At 36.7% G+C, this 22,025-nt stretch overlaps 1 protein-coding gene across 1 annotated transcript in view; it reads right to left on the bottom strand.

Annotated features, from left to right (window-relative positions):
• Window positions 1–8,425: 8,425 nt before the first annotated feature.
• The window catches only part of LOC136748303 (NT-3 growth factor receptor-like), a 383,972-nt gene continuing 370,372 nt past the window's right edge, over window positions 8,426–22,025 (bottom strand). The window contains exons 17-18 of the mRNA XM_066701924.1: window positions 17,517–17,675; window positions 8,426–11,485 (exon numbers count right to left, since the gene is read on the bottom strand). Of these exons, the coding sequence (XP_066558021.1) occupies window positions 11,300–11,485; window positions 17,517–17,675 (345 nt within the window). The 3' untranslated portion in view covers window positions 8,426–11,299. The remainder of the gene's footprint in view (window positions 11,486–17,516; window positions 17,676–22,025) is intronic.

The raw sequence follows: 22,025 nt of genomic DNA, 5'->3' as shown, positions 1-22,025 counted from the left end.
GGTTCAGAAGAGCTGGCTCAAGTGTTGCCTGAGATGAGAAACTGCTTCCTAATTTGGGTTTGTAGAGAGCACCGGGTTCAATTGAGAGGTGTAAGGGTGGGCATATGTACCCCAATATCAAGGGTTTAAGTAAAAAGGAGTGAAAAGCTTCTATCTAACCAATAATTTATCCAACACTGTTACAATTACAGTTGGAAAAACCTAACCTGCCAGAAAGCATAACAGATCTATGCTGCCAAGTTCAGGATTGTGGTTCACTGAAGATGTATAGGAGCAAACCCACTAAACACCATAATGAAGTGCAGTCATTTCAATACATCTGGTGATGAACAAATATACATTGCTATGCTCTGCAATGTTGCATGTGGGTTTAGAGTTACCACCTGACCCCATCATTTCAGAGAACTTGGAGACAATTGGGTAAAATTATATTGCTGCTATTACAAGAGAGTAACAGTACACAATAGTTACAGTATAAAACATTCCATCTAACACTCCAAACAAATAAAACATATCAATAACTTCAATAATAATAAAAAAAAGAAAACATATAAAAAGTAATTTTCTTTAATTAAATTAAAGACTATTGTAATTGTTTCTGGCTTGTTCTACCAAGGTTTCAATACCGATTCTACTTTTAAAACCTGTTCTTAATTTTTAGTTAACTTCTATCGATTGTAGGGCCAGGTGGCAACTCAGTGTGAGCGTAACTTCTTGAATGTCACTGAATGTGTGCATTTCAAATTAAACTGATGAAGCAGGTAAGATAATGAGGACTGAAAAAATGCTACAGGCAACAAATAGCAGCTGAATTGTTGCATTGCTTCGGGGTTCAAAACAAACTATATCACACACACACAGAAAAAAAAAAATCAATAACCAATGGGAGACTGAAATTTATAATAATAAAATAGATTTATAGATGCGTTTAGAATGCAGTTTTTAACTGTGGCAGTTGTATTTCTAAGGTTTGGAACAAGTGTCCTTTGAAGATAAAAAAAGAGAGAGGACTAAATCTTAACTTTTTATTTTACTACAACTACATTTCAAGTAATAGAGATGTAAGCTGAATAATACCAAAAGATCCATACTTACCAAGACAGTATAATGTTTTATGCAGATTACAAGCCTTATACATCATTTCTAGCCTGGGTAAGGGTAAGAAAGAGAGATTAAAACATTAGTATTAGTTTTCCCTTGTATTAGCTGACATGCATTCTTTCTTCTGTTTATTACAAGCAGTCCCTCTTAGTATTCTGCAGAAAACAGTTAGAACCCCTACCAAGAATATCAGCACTACATAACTCTCCTGGTCCCCTCTATTTCAGGCTGTTCCTCAGAGGAAGGGAGGCAGGGAAGTGGGGATCTGGATCACAATTTGCTAGGACTCGCATTCCCAGCTGTCTACCCTCGCACAATCAACATCTTTCAGATCTATTCGAAGCTGACAGGCTGAGAAAGAGGGTCAGAACATAGGAGGGTTAGAGCCCTGCATTGGAGGAAAGATCCCTCTCGCATTCCAATGAGGCTCTCTCCGAAACTTCCAGCACTGAGGTTAATCTAGATGTCAACGTCTGCTGACAGCGCAAGAGATTGCTCCAGGGTGACATTCCATCTGAAGTCTTAATACTGCAGTCGATTTCATCCTGCCTGCAGGAAATGAACCAGATTTTACCTTTTTTGGTGGGTATAGGTATGGATGCACATGGCAGCACTTTTCTCACCCTCCTATATTTTTCCGTACCATTGCTTCCATCCTAAAAAAAACACTACAAACCACACCTATGTTTGCTAAGGCTGGCTTTTATTAGGTAAAAGACGTAGGTTGTTAGTATGATCTTTTGTCTTGCTCACCCACTCCTGTTCACAATTTTTACTTCTCCTCCTCCTCCACAACGAGAAAGTGAATTTGCTAAAATGGCCTGGGGATATCCTCACCAAGTGCAACGGAGTTTTCCTCCGAGATTGCGTTAAGCACAGAGTGAATTTCATTGCAATCTGAACAGTTCTTAAAATAACAGGAACCAACAAATGGGAGAAAAAGCACATCTTAACGCTTAATATTACACTGAAACTGACTACATTTTTATTTCTTGGCATTGTTTCACCCTCACAACCTATAGTTCTTATACAAAAGGGTTGAGCATCAGGCAAAAACTAAAACTTGCTCAGCATTCATTGCTTTGCATCCCTCTTCCAACCCAAACACCACCTTTGCAGCAGCTCATTTAACCTGCTAGGAGGGCAGGTTCCATTGGCCCGATCCTCATAGCCAGGTCGTTATCCCCTTTGTCAAGTGAGTCTAGGCCAAAGTAAACTATTTTTACCTTCTACTAAATGCGTCTATGGGCATTGTCTGAACTCCTGAAATGCTTTAGAAGTCAGTTTCCAAAGTTTAATGCATTATGCAATCCTATTAAGACAATCCTAGTATTTAACTTCTCAGCTGCTTAACAGTATTTAGTTACCTGATTTCCACCACCAAGGCATTACATAAACTGTAACATATATAAGATAAGCTATAATATTTTTACAACACATTACAGTGAAACAAAAAAATACTATCCTGTTAGCATTCTAGGCTGTTTTCATCAAGACTGGAATTCTCAACAACAAATCTGAAAGGTTCAGATACAGCAGAGCTGGTCTTTGGCTTAGTGAGCAGCATGGCCATGGACTATGAAGAGCTCAGAGAGAATTCTTTTCAACTGCAATGTTCCGGTTCCTTGCTTAGCTCTTTGCTACACTTGTGATGATTAAGGTCTTAAACCCTTCATCAATAACTAAGGCAGTGTTGCCTCAACTGAAGAGAAAGACTCCACCGCTCCAACTGGTCATGGTCTCACTTCTTTATATGCCTGCTGACAACCTAAACATTGCCCCATTCCTCTGGGCCATCGGGTAACCTTTGTATAAAGACAAAGACCACTTTGACCTTGAGTCAATTATAGAGGCAGGCCATCGTATTTAAAAGTTATCTGAAGATTGGAAAACTCATTTCATTGGTAATTTCCAGCCATTTCTGCCAGGTGAAATCATTAGACTCGCTATGACCTTTTTCAAGGCACGTTGCCACACTCTTGTCACACTTGATCTCCCTTGATTATGTTACCTGCATCCTGACTGACAAATCTTTTATTTCTTTTCTTTGCCAGTGACCTTAAAGGGCAAGTGGAGTATGCATGAAGATACACTTTTTTTCCTTTCTATTTTTTTAAATCTTTCTTTATTACTTTTGCCGCCAATATTATACTCTTTATGGGTCATTGAACACTGATTAGCTCTAGGGTAAATGGAGTGGAAATGCTGTATTCAGCTGGCCCCTTCAGTTTCAAGCTTTTGAAAACACACACACACACACACACAGTGACATTTCAGATTTCTCAGAACAAGGTAAAAAAAACAACACCACCTTGCTTCATTCGCAAGTGAGCCTGTTAGAGCAAAGCAATGCAACTTCATAAACACACAAATGGCCGTTCAGAGTAATTCTAATTGGAATTACTCCAAGAGTTATTATACGCCTGGGAAGCATGTAGACCACAATCAAATATCAAACTAAACATAAAATCTGAGCTGGGCAAGCATAATTACACATCCAATCTGGGTCACTGCATGAACCCAAGCTCACAACTTTGCCTTTACTGACAATTAATCTCTCTACTCACTCGCATATACAAATGAAACAATGTTGCCAGTAAGTCCTGTTCATCCCTGCCAGTCACTAGGCGGCTTTCCATACGGGTTTTTGAATAGTAAATCGTAATTGACTGCAAAACTGGTCATCCTCCCCAGTTCTGCCTCTTTAAAGGTGGGTTACACAACTTTGCATTTCTGCTGCCAAAAATAGACACAGACAGATCTCTCTGCCCAAGTGATTCCTGTGTTCAAAACTAATTAAGTTAATGCACTCTGTAAAATTAATGTTTCATAGAGAGACACATTTTAAATTGATTCTCTTTAAGTAGATTAATATATTTTTCTTTATTTAATTAGGCATTAGCATTTTTAGTCAACAAAAGCTAGTTGAAAAGATTAATTTGGTTTATCTGGGCTGTTTATATCTGGGCTGAGAATTGGATTTGTGTGTGGTAAGATGAGCTGTTGACTAACGTGCTATTTCAGTGTTGTGCTCTGCAATGAGATAGTGTGACAACTTTCAAATGCAAGAATTTCTAATGAAACATCATTAAATGCTGCTTAACAAACAAATTGAATTGTATTAAATCCTTCGGGACAAAATGCAGAGAGGAACCTCTGCCTCTATTGAGTATTTTTAATTGCACATTAGATAGCCAAAGGTCATTTAAGATAACCCCTGAAACTCTCCTGCTTATTCTACCATATTTAAGAGAGTTTCAGTTGCAAATACATGGCAAAGGCACTGCTCCAACTTAAAACCTGGAATGTAATTAATTTATATTGTTTCATGAAACATATTAAAATGTCCCTTTTCTTACATTCCCCCTTGAGTTATATTCCTGAGAATCCTGGAATCAAAATATCAAATTATGGAAATTAAGGACCAAGTCAAAACATTGACCTATCTGAGACTCACGAATTTCAGAGTTATTATTGTTAAGTAGTAGAAATGCTCTATATTCACCTGAAACTATATCTTATACTTATGAGGAGAAACAGGCTTTTGCTATTGGTTATTTCAATAGGTATGCCATCATGTTCACATTGGTATTCTCTCTCTCCATATATATATATATATATATATATATATATATATATATATATATATATATATATATATATATATATATATATATATATATATACTCACCTAAAGGATTATTAGGAACACCTGTTCAATTTCTCATTAATGCAATTATCTAACCAACCAATCACATGGCAGTTGCTTCAATGCATTTAGGGGTGTGGTCCTGGTCAAGACAATCTCCTGAACTCCAAACTGAATGTTTGAATTGGAAAGAAAGGTGATTTAAGCAATTTTGAGCGTGGCATGGTTGTTGGTGCCAGACGGGCCGGTCTGAGTATTTCACAATCTGCTCAGTTACTGGGATTTTCACGCACAACCATTTCTAGGGTTTACAAAGAATGGTGTGAAAAGGGAAAAACATCTAGTATGCGGCAGTCCTGTGGGCGAAAATGCCTTGTTGATGCTAGAGGTCAGAGGAGAATGGGCCGACTGATTCAAGCTGATAGAAGAGCAACTTTGACTGAAATAACCACTCGTTACAACCGAGGTATGCAGCAAAGCATTTGTGAAGCCACAGCACGTACAACCTTGAGGCGGATGGGCTACAACAGCAGAAGACCCCACCGGGTACCACTCATCTCCACTACAAATGGGAAAAAGAGGCTACAATTTGCACAAGCTCACCAAAATTGGACAGTTGAAGACTGGAAAAATGTTGCCTGGTCTGATGAGTCTCAATTTCTGTTGAGACATTCAGATGGTAGAGTCAGAATTTGGCGTAAACAGAATGAGAACATGGATCCATCATGCCTTGTTACCACTGTGCAGGCTGGTGGTGGTGGTGTAATGGTGTGGGGGATGTTTTCTTGGCACACTTTAGGCCCCTTAGTGCCAATTGGGCATCGTTTAAATGCCACGGCCTACCTGAGCATTGTTTCTGACCATGTCCATCCCTTTATGACCACCATGTACCCATCCTCTGATGGCTACTTCCAGCAGGATAATGCACTGTGTCACAAAGGTCGAATCATTTCAAATTGGTTTCTTGAACATGACAATGAGTTCACTGTACTAAACCGGCCCCTGGAACGGGAGCTTCGTGCCCTGGATGTGCATCCCACAAATCTCCATCAACTGCAAGATGCTATCCTATCAATATGGGCCAACATTTCTAAAGAATGCTTTCAGCACCTTGTTGAATCAATGCCACGTAGAATTAAGGCAGTTCTGAAGGCGAAAGGGGGTCAAACACAGTATTAGTATGGTGTTCCTAATAATCCTTTAGGTGAGTGTATATTTATATATACAGTGAGGGAAAAAAGTATTTGATCCCCTGCTGATTTTGTACGTTTGCCCACTGACAAAGAAATGATCAGTCTATAATTTTAATGGTAGGTGTATTTTAACAGTGAGAGATTAAGGGATTAAGGTCTGGAGACTGGCTAGGCCACTCCAGGACCTTAATGTGCTTCTTCTTGAGCAACTCCTTTGTTGCCTTGGCTGTGTGTTTTGGGTCATTGTCATGCTGGAATACCCATCCACGACCCATTTTCAATGCCCTGGCTGAGGGAAGGAGGTTCTCACCCAAGATTTGACGGTACATGGCCCCATCCATCGTCCCTTTGATGCGGAGCAGTTGTCCTGTCCCCTTAACAGAAAAACACCCCCAAAGCATAATGTTTCCACCTCCATGTTTGACGGTGGGGATGGTGTTCTTGGGGTCATTCCTCCTCCTCCAAACACGGCGAGTTGAGTTGATGCCAAAGAGCTCGATTTTGGTCTCATCTGACCACAACACTTTCACCCAGTTCTCCTCTGAATCATTCAGATGTTCATTGGCAAACTTCAGACGGGCCTGTACATGTGCTTTCTTGAGCAGGGGGACCTTGCGGGCGCTGCAGGATTTCAGTCCTTCTTGGTGTAGTGTGTTATCAATTGTTTTCTTGGTGACTATGGTCCCAGCTGCCTTGAGATTATTAACAAGATCCTCCCGTGTAGTTCTGGGCTGATTCTTCACCATTCTCATGATCATTGAAACTCCACAAGGTGAGATCTTGCATGGAGCCCCAGACCGAGGGAGACTGACAGTTATTTTGTGTTTCTTCATTTTGCGAATAATCGCACCAACTGTTGTCACCTTCTCACCAAGCTGCTTGGCGATGGTCTTGTAGCCCATTCCAGCCTTGTGTAGGTCTACAATCTTGTCCCTGACATCCTTGGACAGCTCTTTGGTCTTGGCCATGGTGGAGAGTTTGGAATCTGATGGATTGATTGCTTCTGTGGACAGGTGTCCCTTTAAGAGAGTGCTCCTAATCTCAGCTCATTACCTGTATAAAAGACTCCTGGGAGCCAGAAATCTTGCTGATTGATAGGGGATCAAATACTTTTCTGGAATTTTTTGTTGTTATTCTGTCTCTCACTGTTAAAATACACCTACCATTACAATTATAGACTGATCATTTCTTTGTCAGTGGGCAAATGTACAAAATCAGCAGGGGATCAAATACTTTTTTCCCTCACTGTATATATATATATATATATATATATATATATTATATATATACACACACACAATTGAGACCACTTAACATTGATTTCTGAACTTGGAGTGGTCTCTTAATTTTGTACAGAGCTATATATATGTTTTAAAACTTTTTATTTTTTTAGGCAAGAATGGTTTGACAGACTTATCACTGTGTGCACATTACCAAAGTGAGATGAAAAAATATTAGAATTTTGAATGGCATGAAAAGCAATGATATCACATCAGCATCACACTGTAAGGCAACATATTTCACCAAGAAATGTAATACGTATGGAATGTAGGCTTGACCTGGGTTTGTTCTGCTTGCTTTGTTTTTGGCTAAACACAAACCTTATTGTGTAGTGGTTCACTGATTAGGGGAATGTGTTACATGAGCAATTGTTTTTAATGCTGGGGCTCAGTCTATAACCCTTGAAACTGGAAGCATGGTTTATAAGATTATAATAAAACTTCAGCTTTTACTCCAATTAGTATGCAATTCAGCATAAAGACTTCCCTGCACTGCTTCGAGTCTGTACAGTTGTCCCAATAAATTACTCAAAGATGGATTGTTTTTAAAATTATTACAAGTTATGGAATTGTGTTTGGTTTAAAAAAGGTTCAGACAAACATAGCCAAGTATACTAGATGTTAGGTTATTGATGGCAGGCTTTGTTCGCTTTGTTTGGTTTGAGTTTGATGGGAAAAGACTACCTAGTACATGATCGCTTGTACTGATGCATTCACTATAAACAATACATAGGTAAATAAATAACTACATGACATCGACTGCGGCCAGGAATATTAAAAGAACACAGCATCTTATCGCATAAGTATTTATGTTCATACCGCCTTGAAAAGGCTTTTTGCAATTTCCCCTTCTATACAGTGAGCATAATCTATAAATGTATATATAAACATAACATGATATGGAGGTATGCTAGTTAATTTTGTTGGCTGGCTTGATGTACCTATAATCCTTCAAAGATGGGAACCTTGAAATTAGTTCTGGTTTAATTTTATTTAAAATTAGATGACTAAGTGGCAGCACAAAATAGCTAAAGAACAAAGTAATTACCTTTTGAGGCACAGGAACAAAAAAGAAAAAAATGCGCACATTTATATATATATATATTCATTCCCTGAAACTCACCAGATTTCTAACAGTTACTATTATTATGAAATAAATTAGTCAATATTAACAAACTGGACATTGATGTGAATCAGTGTGCTCTCACTTCAGCTCTCAGTGAAGAATGGAACAAGAAATGGGTGCTTTAGGGATCTCTGGGAAGATTTATAACAAAGTTAGAAGGGGCAGAGTCTTTAAGAAGATGATTCTCTAGGGTTTTTCTTGAAGTGTTTGAATTACACACATTCCAAAAGCTAGGAATACTGAAAATGAGAAGAGATTCAGAATATATTAATGATTGCAACATCTTTCCCAGATGCTGAAGCCTGGTGAATCTTGCATTTGGGATCTACCACAAATCAAAACCCATGAAGGTCAGCAAGGTTGTAATTACATGACAGAGCTGTTTGAAGGTATAAAATAAAAACACAGAAACCAATTAATCTACCACTTCTGCAAAGTAATGTATATGTAAACTCCTACTGACGGTTTACATTATATGAAAAACTCCATGTATATTTATGATATAAAACATATAAAATGAAAACATTATTTGGGAAATTAATTAGAGTGGCTTTCTGAACTATTAAGAATGCCCTAGGCTAGCCCACCAATATAAAGCCAGTATGGGATAGATTTAGATTTCCAATCTAGTGCATGGGGGATTAGGCATGCAGGGTGACATGTAGATACTTGAGACTTGAGTGCTTTGACCACTTTTAAAAGCAGGCAACATGTATGCTATGCAATAAACTGAAATACTAAAATAAATACTATTTTAGGTGATCTGCATAATAGCATATAAACATACCCTGAAATAGAAGGATCCATAGCATTTACTTGAATAGTGTAAATAATGTGATGAGTCTTTCCTCCTCAATAAAACAGAAACAAAACATGTTGGGAAGCCATTCTTCACATGCTGCTGGGTTCCTCAATGGAAACTTTCAGAGTCTCAATTTGAAAAAGCCCATAAACAATAAAAACACTGCTTTATGTCAAATAAAAGTAACTGCAACTGGTATGTTTTGTCACTGTGACATCGACATTTGTCCTTAAAAAGCCACACGATAAGCCACACATTTTACAGACATTTTGGAGGAAAAATATAGAATTGGTTAATACAGTTTAATCTAGAAATGTGCCAAGTAAACAACTTTTTGTTGTCATCACTATAGAGTAATGCTTAATTCTGTGAAGTGCCATTTACCTCTATGTACAGTATTTTTCAATCCCTATCAGGCTACTTTTCTATCAAATGTGCCAACCCTAAATTGGTTACCAAGGCTTAGAAATGTAGATAACAGCTGGGTGGAGGAGGAATCTCTTTAAGATCACCTAGTTTACATAAGAAGAAATATTTTTAGTTCTCAGTTCTATCAATGCATTATTAATCTGTGTAATAAGCATGGAGTATATAAATGATGCTTTTAATTGATGCTAGAGCCATGCTTTACAAGATGGAAAACAGATAAGTTGTTATAAGAAGAATTATACTGATTATGTGCCACACAATATACCATTGTAAAATTAGGCATTGGTCTCCACTGAGTAATATTTACACTGGTCAACCCATATTTTCACTTCAAGAATTAGTATATTACTACTACATAACAGGATTGTGTTCTAGACTTAGGGCTTAAAAGGTAATAATGTAATATAAATAATGATGTTTTGTCCATTAAGTGATGATACTCCCAATAGAATACTGGATCTAAGTGTACTGTCAGGTTTCTTCAACAAAAATATTTTTTAGGTTTTAAATATCTTGAAAACATATAAAGTGACTCTCTAAATGGATGAGCCAGAGTATGGGAAGGAGCTTATATCATTCACTATGGTACTCTTTCCAGGAAAGTGCAGTGCTATTAACCTGCCAGTGTGACTCAACATCATGAAAAAAAGACATGTTTTCTATGGGCTCTTTCGTCATGTCATCTTGGTTTTGTTATCTCAGTATCTGTCTCTCCATGTATCTTCACCTCTTTCACTTGCTATTTGAGCTTCTCACTTTCTCCTCAGGAATATTAAGGTTTGATTACACATTTTAAATGTAGTTGTGTGACAGAAATGAGGTGCCTAACTGAAAAAACATATTCTGATCATGAAAGGAAGAAAATAAAAGTTGAGAAAAAGTTCTCAAAAATTTATAGAAATAACTCACCATAACGGCACTCCAAGGAACTAAAATAATCTAAGTAGGAAAAGAAATAAGTTAACATAATTTTGTGACACTTATAGAAATTTACATTATGTACATTCAATTATTAAATTAAGTTGCTTGTATTGACCGGTGGATCCCTCTTTGCTAAGGGGTTCTTACTTTCACCAATTTGCTTTTTATATTTTTCTTAGAAACAGAAAGCCATTTTGATGCCTTCTTCAGCATCAAAGATACGATCCAACAAGCCAGAGGGCAGATTGTATTCTTCAGGAAGTCTCTGCCAATTATCTGACTTGGAAACATGAAGTAGTCATCTCCAGTTGATGAAACACCCTTAGCAACAAACATGGCCAACATCCACACCTTGGAAAAATAAAACAAAAGAGAAGAAAACTAAACCAAAATAAATAAAAATATATTATATATAAAATAAAAACCACACGGGAGTTGATTTTTCCATTGAGTTGTCTGGATACCAAAAGGGAACATATTTGTTGTTTTCTGTTTTTTTTTTTTTTTTTTCTTGTTTTTTTTTTTTTAAGGAGGCCATTTTCAAGGAAAAGAAATATCCTCTTCGCGCAGTATAATTCTGTACATTTTATGTGCAGGTAAACAAACTCTAAAAGTGTTTTTTTTTTCTTTTTTCCTTGTAAATACTGTTATCCATTGTATCGAAAGGTGTAGCAGGCACTTAAGTCCATCCCCATCACAAAGGTGTTTGACTGTGGAGTAGTAAGGTACACGTTGTTTGGTTATTCCTGGATTGTGTGTGACTGTCTCGCAGAGACAGGCAGACAGACCCAAGCATAGCTAGCCCAGGATGTCCAGATAGACAGGTGTGGCTTTGCCCAAGGCATAAAGGATCTTCTGGATGTCCTTGATGTTTAGCCGTTGCTGGGGTTCTCTCTGCCAGCAACCCAACATGATGTCATATACTTCCTTAGGACAAACACGGGGCCGCTCCAATACTCGACCTTGCGTGATGCACTCAATGACCTGGGAAGAGGAGAAGTCAAAGGTCAGGATGCCAGGCAGGGGCAGGGGAGTTAAACCAGAGAAAATATGAAGTGAACTATGTTACAGGAAAAAACTATGCAGATATCAGGCAAAACAACATTATATATGGCTCTTCATGATCTAGCTTCTATACATGAATATACCTGAATAAATGGCAGGTTTTGTAATCCCAAAGGTTAATGTTCATGACGTGTGCCCGGATAAGTATTTGGTCATAGAAAGCAATGAACCTGAAAGATAAGCCCTGAAGAGGTGATCAAGGTTTCAACAGTATATTTATTGGATGTACATATACTGTTGGGACCTTTCTACGTAAGAAATCAGTATTCTACCACTCATACTTGGTTAGAATGTCAGTAGCCAGTCTTGTTGACAGACATTCTGAAGTTTAGAGCTCTTATATATTAATAAATGAGAACTTATTTTCCATATGTTCATAAATGTGAGGATGTTTTACTTTACCTACATAAATAGCCCAGGTCAAACAGCATATATGTTTTCAAATGTCCCATATTGCCTGGATTATAAATGCAATACAAGCTCTTCAATGTCAGAAATCTGTTTTCAAATACAGACTAATTTAGATCTTACTGAATACCTACAAGTGGAGATTAGCTGGGAAGGCATTCACCCAAAAAACTATGGAAAGTTCAAAATGTCCCCTCTTATATTATTTTATATTTTTAAATGGGTGCTGACAGTCTTTTCTGCTCATGTTATTGACTTCTTCTCAGATAAGCAAAACTAAAGAAAGCCATTGTTACATCAAAGCCTGGCAGCAGCCTTCAGCTGCTATGAGGGTCTTTTGATATGACCTGTCAAAATACCACATTGATAAGCGTAGGGACATGAAAACCTAATTTCACCATGCCCAGTTTTCCTGTGGGCTAAAGGAGAGGTCTTTCACCCGTCTATAGATTGCCTGGTTTCTGTTCAATAGATAAAAGCACAGCATCTGACCCACAGTGGATAAAAAGACTATCCAAGTTTATGGCCTGCAAGACAAATGTAACCAGGCAAGAATGGTGGAGGGATATCGTTTTGTAACACTGAATTCTTAAATGTTCTTCCTTAGATAATAATAATAATCTGCCTCATGTCTTGTTTTGTTTTGTTTTGTTTTAAAAATGGCTTTTGTATATTGGCTTCTGGTAGAAATATGAAATACTATGATTATTAGGATCCCTGCTTGTTTTCAAAATATACAACTAATAATAAAAACAACATCTGGAGCTAAATTTGAAAAAGATGTTTAAGTGTTGTAAAGGAGTACAAAATATGTGATTTCCTGTTAAGTACTGAAAGCATTTAGAATTTGGAATTAAGCATTTAGAAGACCTTAAATAGAGTAGATTCCAAATGTATGGTTTTGTAAGAGGATGTCCTCTCCTGGAAAGTCTCTTACATATTATTAAATCCAGGGTCTGATTATGTGAATATTGTGTATTTAGAAACACATGTATATATTTTAGACAGATGTGTTGTTGATGCAAACAATAGTGATACTTGTACAATTCTTTAATGTTTACATCATTACCAGTGATTTGTTTGTATCATCAACATTTCTATACTAAATAATTCGATTTACTTAGTTGCATCAAGGTTCTGAATACATTTAGAGGCCCTTTTTATTGTCTTATTCATGTATGCTCTTTCAGTGTTTAAGAATGGGTTGAAAATACATTTTTGGGGCCAATGATAAGCATCTAAGGAGATCTCTCTAATACGCATTCAGATAAAATCTTTCCTGCAAATACAAAGCAATGTGTGTGTCACAACAGCATTAGAAAGAGCTCCTTGGTGTTGATCAGGATCTCCAAAAATGTATTTATAGTATACTATATAATGAATATAGATGTACTCCACTTATATCAGATCCTGTTAGAATTTACCTCTGTTTACAATATACTGAAAATGCAGCTCCAAACTAAACAACATGGGTTTCAATGGGGAATTACTCTGGTTAAAATGGACTCGTTTATAGCGTATGCCAGGGTTATAGGTTTTGTTTAACTGATTATTTAATCTAAGATATACATTTTTTTTGTTTGTTAGAAGGGCTTTACAATGTTTCTAAACTCCTTGTGCATTTTTAAATCTTAATTTCTTTAAATTATTATTATTATTTTTATTTCTTGGCAGACGCCCTTATCCAGGGCGACTTACAAATTGGCTACACAACTAATTGGCATTGAAGTATTATGGTAAAAAGATTATAAATGATGCTTCCATATGCAGTTTTAGATTTATAGATGTAAGCGGAAGACAGTAATGGCTACTGTAATTAAATGTATTTGCCCTTAATCCCCTTGGCTGAGGGAACATCAGAACCCCCCCAAAAGGTGGATGAAGCCAAGGAGGTGGCTATAAACTAGTGTCTGGTGGCTGTAAAGATAGCCCACATGGTGACAGGGGGATGAGGTTATGGTTACCATGGTGATAGTGTTGCTCTGTATTGGGTCACGTGATGATGCTGATTTCATTATAACTGTATTCAATATGGCATCTTTACCAAGACAATTAATAGGACAGACTCAGGAGAGTGTATGTCTGTGGCAACACCTTGGAAAACATTTCTTCTTCAGATCACTAGATTGTGCTTTTCACGTTAATGAGAAGTACAAAGCAATCTAATTGTTATAAATCATTATTGCACTAATCAAGTGCTGCCAAAAAGCATCCTCTGAATGCTTCTTGCAAAACCTTGCTTTCCTCTGATTACATCCATTTCACATATGTATTCACAGGATTGGCTCTGCTACAATTTTTTATTTATAAAATGCTTTGGCTCTGCTTGATCCTCTGGGATAGGCTTCAGTATGTGTGACTGATTTGACTTTGATTTATAATGTTGATTTTGTCCAGCATGTCTGAGTCGGCGCATACATAATAGGTAGAGTTGCCAGAAAGCTGGTCAAATAGAGTTTGGTGGTGACAAAATATACTATTTCCAACACTACACATTTTAATTTAGATGAGTCTGTTACCAGTTTTGCATGGCTACAAAAATAATAATGATAGCAAATGTGAACTTCGATAAGAGCTTATTTTGAAAGCCATATAGAAAAGAATATACAGTGTTTGGAGAAAGCAATCTGAAACAGTAAATTTAACACTCAACTGACTTGACACTCGACTGCTGGGTATCTTGTTGCTGAGTCATAAAGGCAATTGTGTTCATGAATACTTCATTTCCTAATGCCCTTTAAAGGTTCAAGCTACTTTCTTCTGAACTGTTCAAACATTGATTTTCTAATGCCCTAACCAACAAAATCCAGTATATGCTATTTATGAGGTTGAGTTCTCATGCAAATGATTTGTGTAAATATGCTACCATTAATGACAGAGCAACATTAATCAAATACAATTGATCACTTGCACAGAAATGTAGCCAATCGAAAGCATTAAGTTGTGCTGCATCTTCCTTAATGCCACTGTATCAATATTTCATTACAAAAGGTTATGCCTAACACCACTAGAAAGTGAAATGCAGGTAAATCCATCAAGCATTAGCTTGCTGGTCAGTTAAGAACCAAAAAGGTGAAAATAACAATGGCTATGCAGGATAACCTTTCATACAAGGCTAATTTATTATTAACAATCATTCGCTTAAGCCTTGAGCTATTTGATTTAGTCATCTAACTCTTGAGCAAATACATATAAAGCCCCTCACTTTCAAACACAACTTGCATCCCAGCAATTCATTTCAGTGGAAACATGCAATGTGTTGCTTTTTACAGCATTTTTATCACAAGTTTCTCCAGTGATCCATGATATTTTAGAATGGTCAGAAGTTTCCTGCAACAAATTACTTTTTTTTTCCAGTCTTCCATACCACTGCACCACACTTCTCAGTAACAGTTATTACAACTCAGTGCCTTTTGAACTCCAGTGGTATATCAACTATTGTCCATTCAGTACCATAGTCTAAGATGTGCTGCGTGGACAATATAATGTTTCTTATTGACAAACCTCATAATGCCTCTGTGGCAATTCACACACAGCAGCAATTCACACACAGTAGAGACACTACACAGAATACCATCTGCTCCCAGTCTTCAAGAAAAAGCAGAGATTCTCATACAGTTACTCTTCTTTTCTTACCTTACTGTGTTTCTGTGCAGCTGTTTGTACATTTTGACCCATAATCAAAAAGCATTTTCTGCTATACTACTTTGATAGAACTTACAGAAAAAGCAATCAGACTCTTAATTTAACAAAAAAAAAACTAAAACTAAAGAAACTGCTTAAATCAATGCAACACATCAGTGTTTAACTGTTTAATGTAGCATTTATAAAACAAACATTGCACTGTAGTATTCTAATACTATTTACAAATTATAATTATATTTTATTTATAGCTTGTTTTGTATGACTTCAAAAAGAATTGAGAGAATTCCCTGAACTTTGTTGCAGACATTAGGTGAATACAAGTTCTTTGAAATCAATGTGGAGAGATGAAAATGTATATAAGCATGGGAACTGTGAAAAGGGATTAGTATTTCCATCTACCTTCAGTGGCACACTCACTGACTCATTTCCATTGCCCAATCAAGAATCCTGTGAGGGAGTCTCCAATAATTGCCCATCACGTATGGTATTTTCCTTATTGTAACTGATGGCCATAAGGCCAACTCTCCACATAAATTACTATTATCATGATTGTGGAGACTCTGCACTGAGGCCATTTATGATACTACTATCCAAGATGAAGGCAGTGTTAGTGTCTTTAAATTGCCTTTCCCTTTTAGAATAGTCTTTCATCTTAATTGTGTCTGCTCCATGTTAAATATAGCATATAATGGGTGTACTAAAAATAGACTGTTCATCATAGCTTTTCAAAAGTGTGATGCCATTGTGAAATACAGCTTTCAGACAGGGAAACATTTTGCAACTGCACTTGACGTTAGTAAAAGACCTTATTGTGCTTGACAGGGTGCGGTGCAGGTCGACTATGCTTTTAAATCTAAATTATACCACGGTACATTGCAATGTGTAATAGAGCAGAATGAAAGCATGGTAAAGTGAAAGCAAACCTAGTAAATGGACCTAGTAAACAACTGACCTTGGTACAGTAAATGTAGGAGTAGAATAAGACTACAATTCTATTATATTTGATATGGGGAAAGTTTAGTTTGTGAGAATTTGGTAAGGTGGAAGTGGAAAAACAAATATATTGTCAGGCTATACAATTTAAATAAACTATATATATATATATATATATATATATATATATATATATATATATATATATATATATATATATATATATATATATATATATTAGTATCCTCATTCCTCAATAAAATAAATAAATAAAGCTGGTAAAGGTAAAGCATTTAAAGAATATATCAAAAAACAAAAACAATTCTACTACTTTGAAGGTCATATGGCTATGGTTGTTTACATAATCTTACACTCTTGCAACTCTTTGTGTTGTGAAGATATATATTTTTTTACAGCTTTGACATATTTTCCGGAGTAGAGAGAGAGCACAGAGAAATGTAATGTTCCTGTGAATTTATAAATACAGAGCTTCACAATTTGAAAACACATTACATTTAAAAATATAGACACTTAAATATGCCAAGAAATGTGAAACCCAAACCCAAACATCTACATTAACATCTACACCAAAAAAGGAAGTTCAGTGCAAGATTATTTAAGACTTTAAGAATAGGATGAACTTCTTCACACAAGTGTTATAAATATTTCAGTGCAAATTACCTAACCACACTGACAATGAAACTGATTGACTAGGACTCTTCAAAAAGTAGATGGTGTCCTTGGATTTAAGGAATCTACTGTCATATGTTCTTTATCTATTCTCATTCTGATCATTTTGTGTGTTGTTTAATCATTATGAACTAGTGGGGGACCTGGTGTTACAGTTGCTCATATCTCCATTGTTCTCAAGGATTCCCAGTGTTCTCTGATTCTGTCTGCTAGCTGTCTTGCTCAAATTATATTTAATTGGAAATTAAGATAATGAAGATAATAACTGTCATACCTCGTTGTTGGCTAGCTGAAACCATGGCTGTTTTCCATAGGTGAATATCTCCCAGAGAATTACTCCAAAGCTCCATACATCACTTTCTGTGGTGAATTTACGGTACATGATGCTTTCTGGTGGCATCCAGCGAATTGGGAGCATCGTGTGACCTCCAACCTGTCCAAAAGAAAAGCATGTGTTATGGGTTTGGGAGACATCATTTGAGACGCTGACTTACATTGTTCTCAGTCACTCATAAACATTATAGATTTTTTTTTCCAGTGATAATAAGTATGTATAAGATTAAACTAAAAGAAGAAGAAACATGTTTATATCTGATATCATACCATACAATTAATTAGTGTGTTCCTGTTCAGAAATGTGGCTGTAATGGCAAGAATTAGTCAAGTAAACATCTGGTTCCAGAGAGTATAGACCACTATAGAGTCTCCCTAGAGATCTCTGGATTTAGCTATGCTGAGCACTGGGTAAATACAAAGTAAATACGATTGCTGTGCACCCAATAGTAGGCAGAAACCATCTCTTTGAGCTTTAGTGACTGAAAGTTTAAATCAATGAGGCCAGCAGGCTGGCTTTGAAGAGGAATGAGACAGGGCATGGGGAAAAGTTATCTGCTGAAAATGTTTGACAGCTTTAAACCATGCAATGTCTTAAATGGAGTCTCTTTCTTAGCCTTCTGTAGTGAGATATTAATCGATTAAACAGTAATGCATTAATCATCACAGCACTCAGCTTTCATTAGGCTGTATTGTTTGAAATCTATTTCCTATTCATGTCAATTGTACTCCGTTAATCATATCAGTGATGGCATGAACAAGACTGACGCTTCAGAAAGACCAAGGATATTGCTACCTTCAACTCTAAGTGGGAGCTCCATATTAATTACAGAGTTAATTAACGCTATGCATACAGAGGGTCAAGGTATTGATTGAATATGATATTATCAAAAGGCACATATTCCACATCCTCCATTTGGATAGTTTGGCTCTTGTACAAAACTATTTCCCTGCTGTTATATATGTAATCATATTATATTGTAAATCTACTGAAACAGTGACTGGCACTGCATTCTCCTTGGCTGTCATTTTCCATTCCCATTCGAACTGTGAAGCAGTTGTATTTTTCAAGCAGTGAACTGTGGTTTAGGGTGCTTTGGGGTTTAGTGTTTGGATGCAAAATAAATAGTCTATTAAAAGTTCCTTGAATCTGCTCACGGTCACCCATTCCCCATTTCTGAAAGGACACAACTAGCACATATCTAACTACAATGCATTCTCAGAAACCTACCGGAACCCAATATGCCTGCCACATAGTTGATTTACATTCATAGACTTAAAGTATGCCTAAATTGCCACAGACTGTCAACTGCAGCAGCATTCTTCTGCAATAACACTCACTTTCTGTTCCCTGCAATCACTACGAATGTTGCAAGAAACAAAACGGATATTCTGACACATCATCTTACATTTTTACGAATGACTTTAATTTCTGCCAGGTTTGTCATTTGAAGCATCAAAGAAGGATGATTTATATGCTGCACACACCTTGTAGAGTTTATAGATGGTTTTATAGGATTTAGCAAAAAATTATCTTAAGAACAATAATGCTAACCTGCACACTTCTTTGGTTAGGAGAGAAGTATACATCTGAAAAAGAATACTACAGTATGTGGAATTACCCACACCACTTCTGCAGTTTGGTATATTTTGCTTTACTTTGAAAATAAATAATAATAATTTATACTGCTATTAATTTCTGGCAAAGCAAGACAAAGAATAACCTTTGTGGTTTTAATTTAACTGCACTTACAATGATGTACCAATCCTAGGTGTATTTGGATCTAATCTCAAATAAACAATGATTTTATCTCCATTACCATTCTGAACATCTTCACAAATTAAAGTTTAAAGCCTTTATTTAATATAGATGACAAATCACTTTTTTTGTTCACACCTAAATGGATTCAATTGAACAATTCAATACAGATATATCAGGGTCACATAGCTGCCTGTGTAAAGGAACACACTAAACCAGAAGCACACATTTCCACTGTATGTATGTATGTGTCACATGTTGTATTTGAAGAAACGTAATTATTCTTCATGGCAGCATCAAGGCTATCAACATTTGCAAAGAGGGGAAGCTTTTGTAAATTACGGACAATCAATCAATAAAAAATAGCAGTACAACCCAGAAATCCATCCCCAAATATGAAAGAGAGGAACAATTAATCAAGTTCCATTTACACATATTTCAGGTGGACAGCCTCTGTATCCTGAATTGAAAGGTCTCTCAACAAAGCTAATGTTGTGTGAGAATCCATCATTATAGTCTGACATGCTCTCCTGGGCAAATTTACTGCCCTCATATAGCAATAGATCTTCCACCTGTTATGGGCAAAATAAATAAATACAATAATCATAATATCTCCATAGCAGCATTATATAAAACAGACTCCATTCTTTTTTCAAAACATTTAAACATATTGAGCATTATGATGATGATGATTAGTATTGCACTTAAAAAAATGCACTGTTTTCTGTGATTATTAATTGATTTATTCAGGGTTTTATTTCAATTCCAATTTAAGGTATAAGGCTGTGCTTAAAGGGATACTTCGGTATTTTAGCCAGATGTCTTACTCACCCAGAGTCATGAGAATCCATGGAAACCTTTTTCATTTTGTGTGTCCAGTTTGAAAAAAATTAAATCTTTCATTTTGTTAGCTTAGCACACTTGCTAAGTCAATGGTCACAAACCGCTCACTCTCAAAAGCCGGCTAATAGATATTTTGTGCATAGAGAGCTTAGCAGATATTTCTGTCTCTATTTTTCCCCAAAATATTTAAATCTACATATTTTTACAAGAAAAAAAGAAATGTAAGTTTAACAGGTCTGACTATATTAAAATATTGACTACATTATTTGTTAAAAATATGAATAACCTGGGCCTATCTGTTAATTTAATGAAGTGTGTGCAAGTGTCTGCACACAAATCAAGTAGCTTACATACACACAAATGACAAAGATATACCTTGGTCTTTAGTAATCATAACACTCCAAACTAGAAAGCAATAGCAATAAAACAAAACCAATATCTCTTTTTGCAGTTGGTAAAGCACTGAAAATAAACTGGTCTTTTATAACTCAAATACAATAAATAAGCAGCAGCAAAGTGACCTTCTTAACAATAGCTTTTTAATGATAAAAGACCCAATTGGAGGACATGTATCTTAGCAGCTTATTAAGCACTCGACTAAGAAACATTTCTCATGAGTCTTAAACAACTTAAACATGAGTAATTTTAAGTTGGCGTTTGTCGTCTTTCAAATTGTTTAATGTTGCTTTGTTTTAAGATGGGTATTTGGTTTGTCAATTTCACAATCAAACTCTGAAGCTGTACAATATATATATACACTCACCTAAAGGATTATTAGGAACACCATACTAATACTGTGTTTGACCCCCTTTCGCCTTCAGAACTGCCTTAATTCTACGTGGCATTGATTCAACAAGGTGCTGAAAGCATTCTTTAGAAATGTTGGCCCATATTGATAGGATAGCATCTTGCAGTTGATGGAGATTTGTGGGATGCACATCCAGGGCACGAAGCTCCCGTTCCACCACATCCCAAAGATGCTCTATTGGGTTGAGATCTGGTGACTGTGGGGGCCAGTTTAGTACAGTGAACTCATTGTCATGTTCAAGAAACCAATTTGAAATGATTCGACCTTTATGACATGGTGCATTATCCTGCTGGAAGTAGCCATCAGAGGATGGGTACATGGTGGTCATAAAGGGATGGACATGGTCAGAAACAATGCTCAGGTAGGCCGTGGCATTTAAACGATGCCCAATTGGCACTAAGGGGCCTAAAGTGTGCCAAGAAAACATCCCCCACACCATTACACCACCACCACAAGCCTGCACAGTGGTAACAAGGCATGATGGGTCCATGTTCTCATTCTGTTTATGCCAAATTCTGACTCTACCATCTGAATGTCTCAACAGAAATCGAGACTCATCAGACCAGGCAACATTTTTCCAGTCTTCAACTGTCCAATTTTGGTGAGCTTGTGAAATTTGTAGCCTCTTTTCCTATTTGTAGTGGAGATGAGTGGTACCCGGTGGGGTCTTCTGCTGTTGTAGCCCATCCGCCTCAAGGTTGTACGTGTTGTGGCTTCACAAATGCTTTGCTGCATACCTCGGTTGTAACGAGTGGTTATTTCAGTCAAAGTTGCTCTTCTATCAGCTTGAATCAGTCGGCCCATTCTCCTCTGACCTCTAGCATCAACAAGGCATTTTCGCCCACAGGACTGCCGCATACTGGATGTTTTTCCCTTTAAACACCATTCTTTGTAAACCCTAGAAATGGTTGTGCGTGAAAATCCCAGTAACTGAGCAGATTGTGAAATACTCAGACCGGCCCGTCTGGCACCAACAACCATGCCACACTCAAAATTGCTTAAATCACCTTTCTTTCCCATTCAGACATTCAGTTTGGAGT

This window comes from Amia ocellicauda, chromosome 4 (assembly GCF_036373705.1).
Source record: "Amia ocellicauda isolate fAmiCal2 chromosome 4, fAmiCal2.hap1, whole genome shotgun sequence".
NCBI classification, from domain to species: domain Eukaryota; kingdom Metazoa; phylum Chordata; class Actinopteri; order Amiiformes; family Amiidae; genus Amia; species Amia ocellicauda.
This window is presented reverse-complemented; position numbering and strand designations above follow the sequence as displayed.